The 11,362-nt window shown below is 40.6% G+C and overlaps 1 protein-coding gene across 1 annotated transcript; it reads right to left on the bottom strand.

Moving 5' to 3' along the window:
• Nucleotides 1-6,448: 6,448 nt before the first annotated feature.
• On the bottom strand, nt 6,449-10,272 carry LOC132836892 (probable G-protein coupled receptor 139). Its single transcript, XM_060856457.1, has 2 exons — nt 10,206-10,272; nt 6,449-7,308 (listed from the first exon to the last, which is right to left on the bottom strand). Exons 1-2 carry the CDS (start codon nt 10,270-10,272, stop codon nt 6,449-6,451), a joined length of 927 nt encoding a protein of 308 aa, XP_060712440.1.
• Between the last annotated feature and the right edge of the window lie 1,090 nt (nt 10,273-11,362).

Below are 11,362 nucleotides of genomic sequence, written 5' to 3'. Positions count from 1 at the left end.
GAGCACTGTTTATTCTGCATCAAACCACGTTCTCTCCCTATTTAACAACTTTAAAACCCTTGGGATTTTTGTAACAGCGGTCGCAAAGACAAAGATATGTTGGGTCGAGACAGAGACGAAGTTAACAATGGCAGGAGAGTGAACTGTTCTCCCAGCTTAGGTTCTTTCTAGTTTCTGACAGTCAGAAGCTGCTACAGTTCAGAAATAACCCAGGCTTCAGCAAAGACGCTTGACTGACTTATCACTCGGAAATCTCTTTGGAAGTGACTTCGTCCTTCCTATGAGAGCTTCAGTTTAAGTTTAGCTTTTTGCTAAGTGGTGTGTTTGTGTTGGAGAATTGGAACAGCTCCTTAACTAAGGTGCTGGATCGGGTCAGTTAAGTTTCCCACAGCGATGGAACTCTAAGATTTGTGTTCTTTTTTTATGTTTCAACTTAAGCATTTGAAATAAACTGCATTTTGCTGAAAGCCATGTGTGGTTAGACGACCTACATCAAACCTGGCTTTTCCACTTTACATCTGTAGTTAAATTAAGGAAAACGTTAAGGTATAGGCTTACTTCTTAAAATATTTCGAAGGCATCTGGCTTGTTCTGGAATACTCTGCATATAAACAAATCTTTATGTTCTGCCATACAGTTTTTAGTTTTCATCAGTACTTTACCTTCCAAAATGCGTCACCTCACATTCGTCCGGATTAAACACTACCTGTCATATTTCTACCCGTGCCCTCCAATTATCTATATCCTGCTGCATCCTTTGACAATCCTGCAAAATAATAATGATTCAAACAATACTTTACCGTTCCAAACTTACTAATCAGAACAGGTACATTTTTCTCCAGTTATATTTATCATGAAAGCCGAGGTCCCAGCCATGACCCCAGTGGATCAAAATTGGTCTCAGCCCTCCGTTCTGAAAGGCATCCTTCTATCTGCCTAATGTGACTAAGTTGGCTCTGCATCCATCTTGCCAGCTCACTCTTGATACCAAATGACTTCCCTTATTTATTGGTCTGCCATGAATGATTTTGTCAAACGTTTGCTGATGCCCATGTCAGCTTTTCCCTGATCGATCATCTCTGTTACTTCCTCAGTAAAACGCGATCGATTTAGTGAGGCGTGGGCTCCCTCGAACAAAACCATGCTGTCAATTGCGAATAATTCCATTTGCTTCTAATTGTGTACCAAACCTGTCCCGAAAAATGTTTTCATAAACGTTTCCCTCTTAACGAAATTACACTCCCAAGTGTTTAATTTCCATGATAATCCCTACTGCCCTCTTTAAAGATTGAGAGAGTTTTGAATACTCTCCATTCCGCTGAGATATTTTCTGTGCCCATGGGCAGAGAAAGATAGATTTTAGGTCTTCAGCAATTACTTCACCTGTCTCCCTCACTATTCTGGGACACTTTCAATCAGTGCCCAGGAAATTAATCACGTTTATGCATTTTATAGCGCATAATACCTCTTCCTTTCCGTTCACAACTTGACTTAAAAACTCTGCATTCTCTTGCCTGAGATCATCTTCTATCAATTCATTCATTTTGGTAAAAATACTTGACATTCTTCCTAAACCTACTTGCTAATGATTTTACATGACTTCTTTTAGCGTTTCTATTTCCTTGTTTAAGTTAATTCCTTCTTTCCTTATCTATTTCAAGGGCTTTGTTATTCTCTATCCTCCTATACCTTATGTGTGCTTCTTTTTCTTCTTTCAGACAAACGTTACAACACCCCTATTGATCCACGTTTCAGGTACCTAGCCATATTTATCATTCAGTCTCACAGGAACATTGTGCACCTGAACTCATATCAAATGCCGTTTCAAATATTCCTACATGCCTGATGTTGGTTTACCCTCAAACAGCTGTCTCCTATCACCAAGTGTCCAGTTCCTGACCAACATCGTTATAATCCGCCTTCGTCCAATTTGACAATTTCATTGGGAGTCTCCTGTTGTCCCGATCTATGAACATGTTAAAACTCGCGGCATTACGGTCACTACTCCCGAAATACTCCAGTCTTGAAGCTTCATTTGCCTAGCTGTGCTCATTCCTCGAATCTAGGCCCAGAAAAATCCCTTCCCCGTTTCAACTGTTGACATGTTGTGTCTAGAAATTCTCCTGATTGGTCATTAAAAAAATCCAGTCCCATTCAAACTCCGAGCATGTAATGCGTTTCAGTCAATCTCGGGGAGGTTAACATTAGCCATTGCATAAACCTTGCTATTTTAATTTTTTTGAAAATCTGCCTGCAATTTTTTTCTACATGGCACTGTCAGTTGGGAGGTCTTTTATGTACTACAAAGATTCTGATTTCACCTTTCCTAATTCTGAGTTCAAAGCAGATTGCCTTATGCACAGGTCGTCTATCATATCCTCCTCCAATACAGCTATGAGATGCTGCTTTACCGGTCACGCAAATCCTCCACTCCCATCATCCCTGGAACACCTTTCAGCTGCCAGTCTTGACACTCGTTCAACAAAAAAGATCCCAACACTGGCGAAAGGTTTAGGTTCATCTACCTTCCCTATTATTCTTCACATATGTAAACACTCTCCTCACCTCTGATGTGTTGCTGGACCAGTGTACAGATACTCAACGATGGCAATGGTCTCCCCCTGCTTCAAATATAGGACCGTCTTCACTCACTTTTTCCCCCCATAACACAAGTTAACCAGTCAGCAATCATAACAAGAGAAAAATAATATCTGAATAGAGAACAGGTATACTTCCTGCAAGGTTACACAAACATCAAACACGCGTCACAAGTATGAGAAGTGACACAGTTGGCAATTCTCCCGGGCTTAAATGCATTGCAACTCTCTATTTGCAGTGTTCACAACAAATATTTATGAGAAAGGTTCAGAACATGAGTGAAGGCAGATGCAAAACGGACTCTACAATGTCCCCATCAAACACTTACAAGGCACATGAAGTACGGATATTTGTGCAGAACAACCCACGCTTGACACGGTCATGATCAAATAGTTTCGGAAGAATGAGCTGTGGTCAGCCACAGAGTCCGACTGCGATGCGTGATCTTCATTGATAAACTTAGTGAAGCACTCTGGAAAGTTTGGCATTCAGTCAGTGTTGCAGTGACAGAGGTTTGGAAGAGACCTTGCTGTGAGCTGCACAGTGAAGCAACCTGGACAGAGTGGCGTGCAGTTCACACTCAATGCAAAATCCTCGGGACAATGCCATGCAGTGATTTATACATTGGTACAATCCACAAAGATTTGTTATCATCCAGCTATTGAGTGAAACAGTCCATGAGCTGTACATAAAGTTTACATTGTAGTTAAACATTCGGGAAAGAGAGACTTAAAGTTAGCATCTCAGTGAAGAACTCTGGAAATGTTCCCTGCCCTGAGCATCGGAATGAAGTAATCCAGCAAGAAAGACATGCTGTCAGGAGGACAGTGAATAAGTCCTGGAAGAATGGGCTACAGTCAGCATCATGGTATCAATGTCTGGTCGTGGGTTTTGTAGTGCACCATGCAAATGAGATTTGCTTCAAGAGTGTATGGACGTAAAGCAGCCCAGGAAACATGTCCTGAAAACAGCGTTGCAATAAAACAGTGTGTGAGAGGTGGCCTGCAGTTATCAACACATGGAAAATGTGTGTAATTGGTACCCAACCGTGAGCAACACAATGAATGATACAAGGAAAAGTGGCCTGTAGTGTTCGTCACGGTAAAATAGTCTGCAAAGGGTTGACTGGATTTAGTATGGAATTGAAGGAGATTGGCCTGTCGACAGCATTGTAGTGATGCCATTTATGAAGAATCGCTGCCAGTGGGTGTCGTAATGAAGCAGTCTTTAAAGAGCGAACTGCAGTGAGACACTCGTAGAAAGTCTGTGAAAAGTGATTTGAAGTTAATATCTCAGTGGAGCAGGCCATAAAAATTGTCTGGCAGTGAGCATCGCAGTGACAGTCTAGGAATAGGATTCCTGAGGTCTACGTGGTACTGAAACAGTCTGAGATGGATCACATGAAGTTAGCAGAACAGTGATGCAGACTGCAAAGTGTGTCGTGCAGGGACAAATGCAGTAAAATAGTCTGTTAAGAATGGTAATCAGTCAAGATTGCAGTAAAAATGATTGGTAAGAGCAGCCTGTCGAGTTCATCATCGATAAAAATGGGACAGATGGCTCTGTTGTCAAAATTTCAGTGAAGGTAGATTGTGAGAACGACTTGCAATGAACATTACTGAGTACAATTCTGCAAGGCATAGCCCACAGTCAAAGCAGTCGTGAGGGACTTTGGACTTCAGGCAAAATGATGATGATGCAAAATGGGAGGTGTGGTCTGCAGTGAGCAATGAAGGGAAGTGATCTGGGAGGAGCGATTGAAGTTTGCAGTGCAGGAAAGGGAAACCGGGAATATCGGCTGAAGACACATTTCAGTGAAGTATTCTGGGAGGAGTGGTCTGCAGTCAACATGGTGGTGAAGCAGATTGGGAATGGAATCTGCAGTCTGCAACTCAGTGTCGCAGTCTATGATTTTAGGGTTTCACTGGAACAGTCCGTGAAGAGTGACCTGCAGTTAATAACGAAGTGAATGTGTCTGTAAAAAGTGGACAGCAATCAACATCACATTGAATCAAACTGGGGTAACTGATCTCAGTGCAAATCACTATGAAAACAACTTGAAAAAGTGGACTGCAGTTTTTTTTTCTATCATAATGAATCTGATAGGGATGCGCAACCTGAATTCAAACTGTAGAGAAAATGGCTGAGAGAAATGGACTGCAGCAATCATCAAAATGAAATCGCCCACCATGATTAGCGCGAGTCAACATTATAATGATGAATGCAAGGAAGAAAAGTCTACAGTGATTAACTCAGAGAAACAGTCCGGAGCAGTGACCTGCATTTAAAAATTCAGTAAATGTGTCTGGGAAAAGCGGACAGCAATCAACATCACATTGAAACAAACAGGGGTAACTGGTCTCAGTGCACATCACAATGAAAACACTTGGAAAAAGTGGACTGCAGTTTGCATCATAACGAATCTGATAGGGATGAACGACCTGAATTCAAATTGTAGAGAAACTGGCTGAGAGAAATAGACTGCAGCAGTCATCAAAATGAAATCACCCACAATGATGAGCGTGAGTCAACATTTTGGAAAGTCCCGAATGTGTCATGAATGCAAAATCTGTGAGATGAATTTGAGAGATTTGCAGATATGTAGACGGTTGTAGCATGTCAGGGTTGATAAAATGTTCAGAGAGTAGGAGTGATTGGTGCAGCTTAGAAACAATGGGAAGGTGTGTGGGGGATGTTGGAATCTGTGAGTTCAAGCAGTGGTTTAATCCAGTCTGAGGAGGCAATCGATGAAGTTTTCAGCAATGAGCATGATACCGGGGTAGGCTCAGCAAGTCATGAAAATGGAAAAGAGTCATCTGAGTAAATCCTTCAATTCACTTGAGGCTCGAAAAAGAGCTTTCTGAAAATTGTATATTCTGAAAGCATTTACACGGATGCAAATGAACAGCCCTCGGTTTAGCTCTGAGCGACTGTCAATGCTTACCATGAACAGGGAAGTGTACCATTCCCCCATTTTTTGTGATGGCCTATTATTTCACTTTCCAACTCTGATGATTGTGCAGAAGTTCTACCACGGTCCTTTTCCACTCGAAATCCCAGAGGTTGACTCTGGCGGAGGTGTGTCAGCAGTGACTCGAGCAAAAATGCAGGAAAACTTGTTTCTCATTGTGAATTTCGTTAGAATATATCGAGTAATTACACACGAAGACTTGTCATATGCAAAGTATTTTCGTTTCTTATGGTGTGATTGCTTTGCCTGAGCAGATGTGAGGACCTGAGACCTAATGAAGGAGAAACTGCGATCAGCTTCATTATCTCTCCTGCGGGAGGAAATTCGATTGCCCTCCTGCTGTTTTTATGTCTGGTCAACCAAACGTTAGCCGCTCTGATGACCCTTCTTCGGCATATCTGACAACATTTGTAAATTACAGCTCTCTGATAATCTCAACTCAGCACGAGGAGAGTTCAACTTTTCAGTTTAACAACAACAGGAGTCGATATGGTGTAAGAAACTGATATTGATGCAGATAATGAACCGTGATCTGTTTGAATGGTCGAGCGGATATATAAACGGCCTCCTTCTGCTGCTAATTCTAGTCTTTTTACTTCCTCCGTGGACTCTGTTTCTTCTTTTTTTCTGTTGTTGTGAAACTCTTTCAAGTGATTGTTTCCTTGTTTTCATTCACTTCAGGTAATCCCAGGGTCATCTCGCCTCCTTCGCCATTTTCTATTTGGTATCTGACAACAGCTGTCAGTATTCCTCAGATTGTTCAACTTTCTGTTTAAATTGATAAAATCAATCATATATCTCTTAATATTTTATTCTTACGATTCCTCCACACTGAGTGCTGCTGACTCAGTTGTTTCGATTATTGTTGGGTTGAATATTTCAAGCAAAAATAGCTTCCAATGGGTTCCTGAGCTTCTCTCTGAACTTGGACAAAGATGCCACATAGAAAATGGTGTTCGTACAGCAATTCAAATTTCGCAGCATGTATGCAACTCTTTCGAATGCATATTCCCCATCACTATCTAACGGGGCGTCAATATCAAAATAATATAAAATGTACAACAGCCACAATAATATGAAGTTTCCAGAAATGACGAAAAGTAAAATTATACACTGCCTTCTACTCTCCATCTCTGGGTCACTGGAATTTCCCTTCATCTGACCCTTCAGACCTTTCCGGACTTGACTGGCCACTAAAATGTGTTTGACTGTCAGAGCGTTGAGGAACAGTATTAAACCGAAAGGGAATATTGGTGTTAGAATCTTTTCAAAGTCGTTAAAACCTTTCCACACAGGGTCATAATAGTATGCACCTGAATTCATACAGTACCATGGTACATTGTCAATGATCTCATAAGGTTCAAATCTGAAATAGGTAGGTATACATTTTAGAAAAAGCAGACAGCTGATTGTTGCGAGAACGACAGTTGCGGTTTTTTGAGTGCAGTATTTGGTTTTCAGTTTCTCACAACAAATGGTGACATATCGATCAAAGGTGAAAGCGATGGTGTACCAGACAGAACAGTCTATGAGTAGACGGCGCAGAACAGCGTGAACAGAGCACACAGGGGTAATGTCCAAGAATGATGGTGGGAAAAAATCATGTTTGATTCTTTCGAGTATGATCTCAATGATAACTACGAATAGATCCACCATTGCCATGGCCAGTAAATAGCGTCTGCTGCAGGTTGAGAGACCACAGTTACCCCGAAGTAGAATTCCAACCGTCACTAAATTGACTGTAAGAGAGAAAAAAGGGGAACCATAAAACAATGATCAATACAGACGAACATTTTCTTTCACGGATCCTAATTTGTAAGTGTTCGATTTCATCAACACAAGCACGACAAAGTAAACAGTTAGAGGATCAATAATTTGAATTGACCCAATACAGAAACTCACGCCTCTAGTATTAATCAATATGGGACATGCGCAAGAAGCAGGCTGTCTATAAGTGGGCGAGTAAGATTTTGAATGAGGAACAAATGCACAGTCAGATTATGCACTACCTGTTTCTTTCAGACCAATTGCAGTTCAGGTAATGCCAAAGACGGAAGGTTCAACATTCATGATAAAAGAGAAGTCTTCCTGAAGCTCCTGATCTTCCTTCGATAGAATTTGCAATTCCTCTTTCAGCAATAGCAGACATAGCAATTACACACTAGAAGCAACTCAAAGGCAGGTGCCATTTGCTCCGAGGATGTCAAAATATTAATGTTGTGGAGAATGAGCATTAAGAGAAGGTGAGCATTCTTTCTGAGCAAGCCAGAAATGGCAGCATGTGTTCATGCATGTATATGTGCCCAAGAATATGAGGAATAGACAGAGGGCCGCGTGGAGCTTCAATGTTGTCAGATATAGTTGTACCAAATGCCAAGTTCTGTCCTTTACATACTGCATCACTGGAATCATGTAATCAGAATCAGTTACAATTTTATCCTAATCGAGTAATTTTAGTTATATGTCAATACATATCCGTCCTGAGTTCGGAGTAATAGATTGCTCAGCTCGAAGAAATGCACAATATAATATTGCTGGTAGTCGTCAGAATTTTGTTCACTACACTGGCATAAATCGATCACGGAGGATACTCCATTAATCAGTGAAATGAAGCAGTTGTTTTCATCGACCCAAGTACCTAACTTCAGAACAGTTCCCGACTTACCAATCTTGGCAGTAATTTTCAGTCACTGGTGTAACGTGGAACATTCCACTTCCTGACCACTTCTGCTGTGACATCAACCGTTGGCAGTGCTTATGGAGTCATAGAGTGAGTGGATCACAGAGTTGCACATCGCGGAAATAGCATCTTTCGTCCAGATAATCCATTCCGACCATAATCCCAAACTCAACTCTTTCCATCTGCCCACAGTTGACCAATAATCCTCCAAACATCTCGAATTTAAGCACGTAACTGAATGGATTTTAAAAGGTTTAATCGTATGTGTATTAAGCACATCCTTTGGAAGTTCCTTCCACATACAAATTGTTCTCTGTTTAAAAGCAAAATTCCTTCGTGATTTTTTTGTAACCTTTCTCCTCTCACCTTCTACTTATGGTCCAATGTCTTGAAAACCCTCACCTTACGGAATATCACCTGCAATTTATACAAATTATGCTCTTCATGATTTTATATATCACTGTCAGGTCAGCCCTGAATCTCCTACGCTGCGGTGAAAATAGAACCAGCCTCTCCTTCTTACGCAAACACTTCATTCCTGGAACATTCTGAAAAACCTTTTCTGAACACTCTAAATCTTAATCATGTATTTTCCACAACACGGCGATCATAACTGGACACATTACTTCCGAAGATACCAAAAGAACGTCCAGTGTAAACCAAAGATATGGTCCCGACTCACCTTTTTAGCCAAACTGTCTGAATATGATGCGAACTTCAAAAAATTGTGTTCCTGTAGACCTCGGTCACGATGTTATACAGCGCTAACCAAGCCCTTACTTTTAATTGGAGAAATCTTCATTTTTTACAACCAGAGGTGTGTTCTGGTAGTGGCATCTGCCTTCGTTGTTCAACATTTTTGCTTTTGAGTTGTTTGCAATGGAGCTCCGTCGCTCGGTTTTTTGCAGAAGTTACTGGAAATGTTCTTTGAAAAATATAACAGCAGAAAGTGTCTACGAGAGCGAGCAAGAGCGAGAGAGGGAGAGGGAGAGGGAGAGGGGAGAGAGAGAGAAAGAGAGAGAGAAAGAGAGAGAGATAAAACATGAACTGGCCTGTGACTCTGAAAAACTTTTTGAAATGAACGCAATTCGAACATCAGATAAAAGATACAGCACTTTTGCCTGAACAACAATCTTCACAATATTTCAGCTTCACTGTAGGATAATTTCTGTATCCTTGCTCAAGCTTCTAACTCATTTAGCATAACTGCAATAGATTTCTTCACTGTCAAATTTCTGCAAACAGCAGAATCTTCTTTCCTCATCATCTTCCTCTCAAAAACTTGAAATAAACGTATGCGATGTCTTCCATTACCACGTGCCTGGAACAACTTCATCACATGTCTCTGACATATCTATGATATTCTGTTCCTGTATTTCTTGGAAGCAACTGGAAGACCTCCCCACCTCCGCCAGCCCGCTCCAACTAATGACATAGTCTACCCTTAAACAGCTGTTCCACTTGTGAAGACCGCCTCTGCCTGCTAACATACCTTTGTTTAAAAGCACTTACTTCTCTCAATCCCTCGTGTTCAGACAGTCATTGCCTGAGCTATAATATGTTCAGTGGAATTGCTTGTTGTTCCTTTTTTATCAGTCCATGAGATTTCTTGGAAATGTTTCTTTTTAAAAGTTTCTGGTTCAGAATTGTTTCTAAACCTGAACGAGTGAAACATTAATATCCCAATTTCGTTCTATTCCATCGCCGTACAAATGATTATAGTCCTTCATATAATATGTCTCAGCGACTTTGTTCACTTCCTGGAATGGATCAGCACTGACGGCAATAACATAGTGAGGAGAGATTGAAACAGTGGTAACAGCATATGAAACTGCAGAAATATGCCCGGCTTATTTGAGATAATGTCCTGATGAAGTATCATTCTTGCTCACTCGATAACTGCAGAAACTAGTTCAGGCAGGGATTTGATCAAACTAAGTGATTATCTTCACTCACCAGGAAAGCCAATGATGCTGAGCACCACGTAGAATATTTTTCTCACTGTTCGAATCAGATCACGCATTTTCAGTGTGCAGTAATGTGTCACTGCCTTCTGCGGGCAACCCCCCCTCAGTTTGATTCTATTGTGAACGATTTGCAGTATCTTAATTTTATGCTGATCAGTATCTCCACGGGGATATTTATGTTGCACAATATTCCAATTTGATGTTTTTTTCTTCTTGAAAAGTTGGAATAAACAGATGACGACAGCTGAACTAATCCTCTGCCACTGAAAAATATTTAGTGTGTGGAATTAATTGGGGGAAATAAAACCTCATGAATGGACAGCACTGATCACATGAAGTAACTAAACTTAATTGGAAACGATGTCAATGTACAATGCAAATGGTCCTTCAAATCCTCCCCGGTCCAGCTTGAGACCTCGTGATTATGACTTTGCCTCAATGATCAGTCAATGACTGATTTCAGCATCAAACTCAGTTCTGGATTTTTTTTTGGACAGGTATGCCACTGTCTTCAGTTAAAAAAAGGACAGTTGAGTATTTCACAAAAAATAAGTGAGCAATACAGAATTCTCCCTTTCCTTGATCTTCATCAGATTTGTGACAGACCAGATGAGCAAGTCTCACAACTACTCATCTCTCCATCATTACATCATTCAAACCTCTTTTTGTATTTTGATAATTTCTACACTATTGAAGTTACGTTCGCCATGATCTCAGTAGCTTTCTTTCACACTTACAATACGTTCTGTGAGCACAGTAGCTTTCCATTATTTCTGTATTCACATACTGCCAATGTCTTCAAACCTCCGTCTCCCATCGAGTGTCCATCTGAAGAAATTGACTGTGCTTCAGAGAATAAAAAAAGTGAAGTGTAATGTCTCAAATATTTCTCGAGTGTATTTCACAGTATTGGACAAATGTGATTTGTAATCTCTCTGAATCTCCGTCAGGTTTTGATTTGCTCCAGTGCTCTGATGCACCTTTCGATCCAATGCACTTAAGATTGCACCTATACAAACATGAGATATTCTACATGCAATTTCTATCTCTACTACTTTTTTTTAAAAAAAACCTTCTAGTATTGACAATCCTGGTTATCCGTGATATCCCTATCTCTTAAATCAACATAGTGTGTGATAACATTAA

This window comes from Hemiscyllium ocellatum, chromosome 48 (assembly GCF_020745735.1).
Source record: "Hemiscyllium ocellatum isolate sHemOce1 chromosome 48, sHemOce1.pat.X.cur, whole genome shotgun sequence".
NCBI lineage: Eukaryota > Metazoa > Chordata > Chondrichthyes > Orectolobiformes > Hemiscylliidae > Hemiscyllium > Hemiscyllium ocellatum.
Note: the sequence above shows the minus strand (reverse complement) of the source record. Positions and strands in the feature narration are given on the sequence as shown.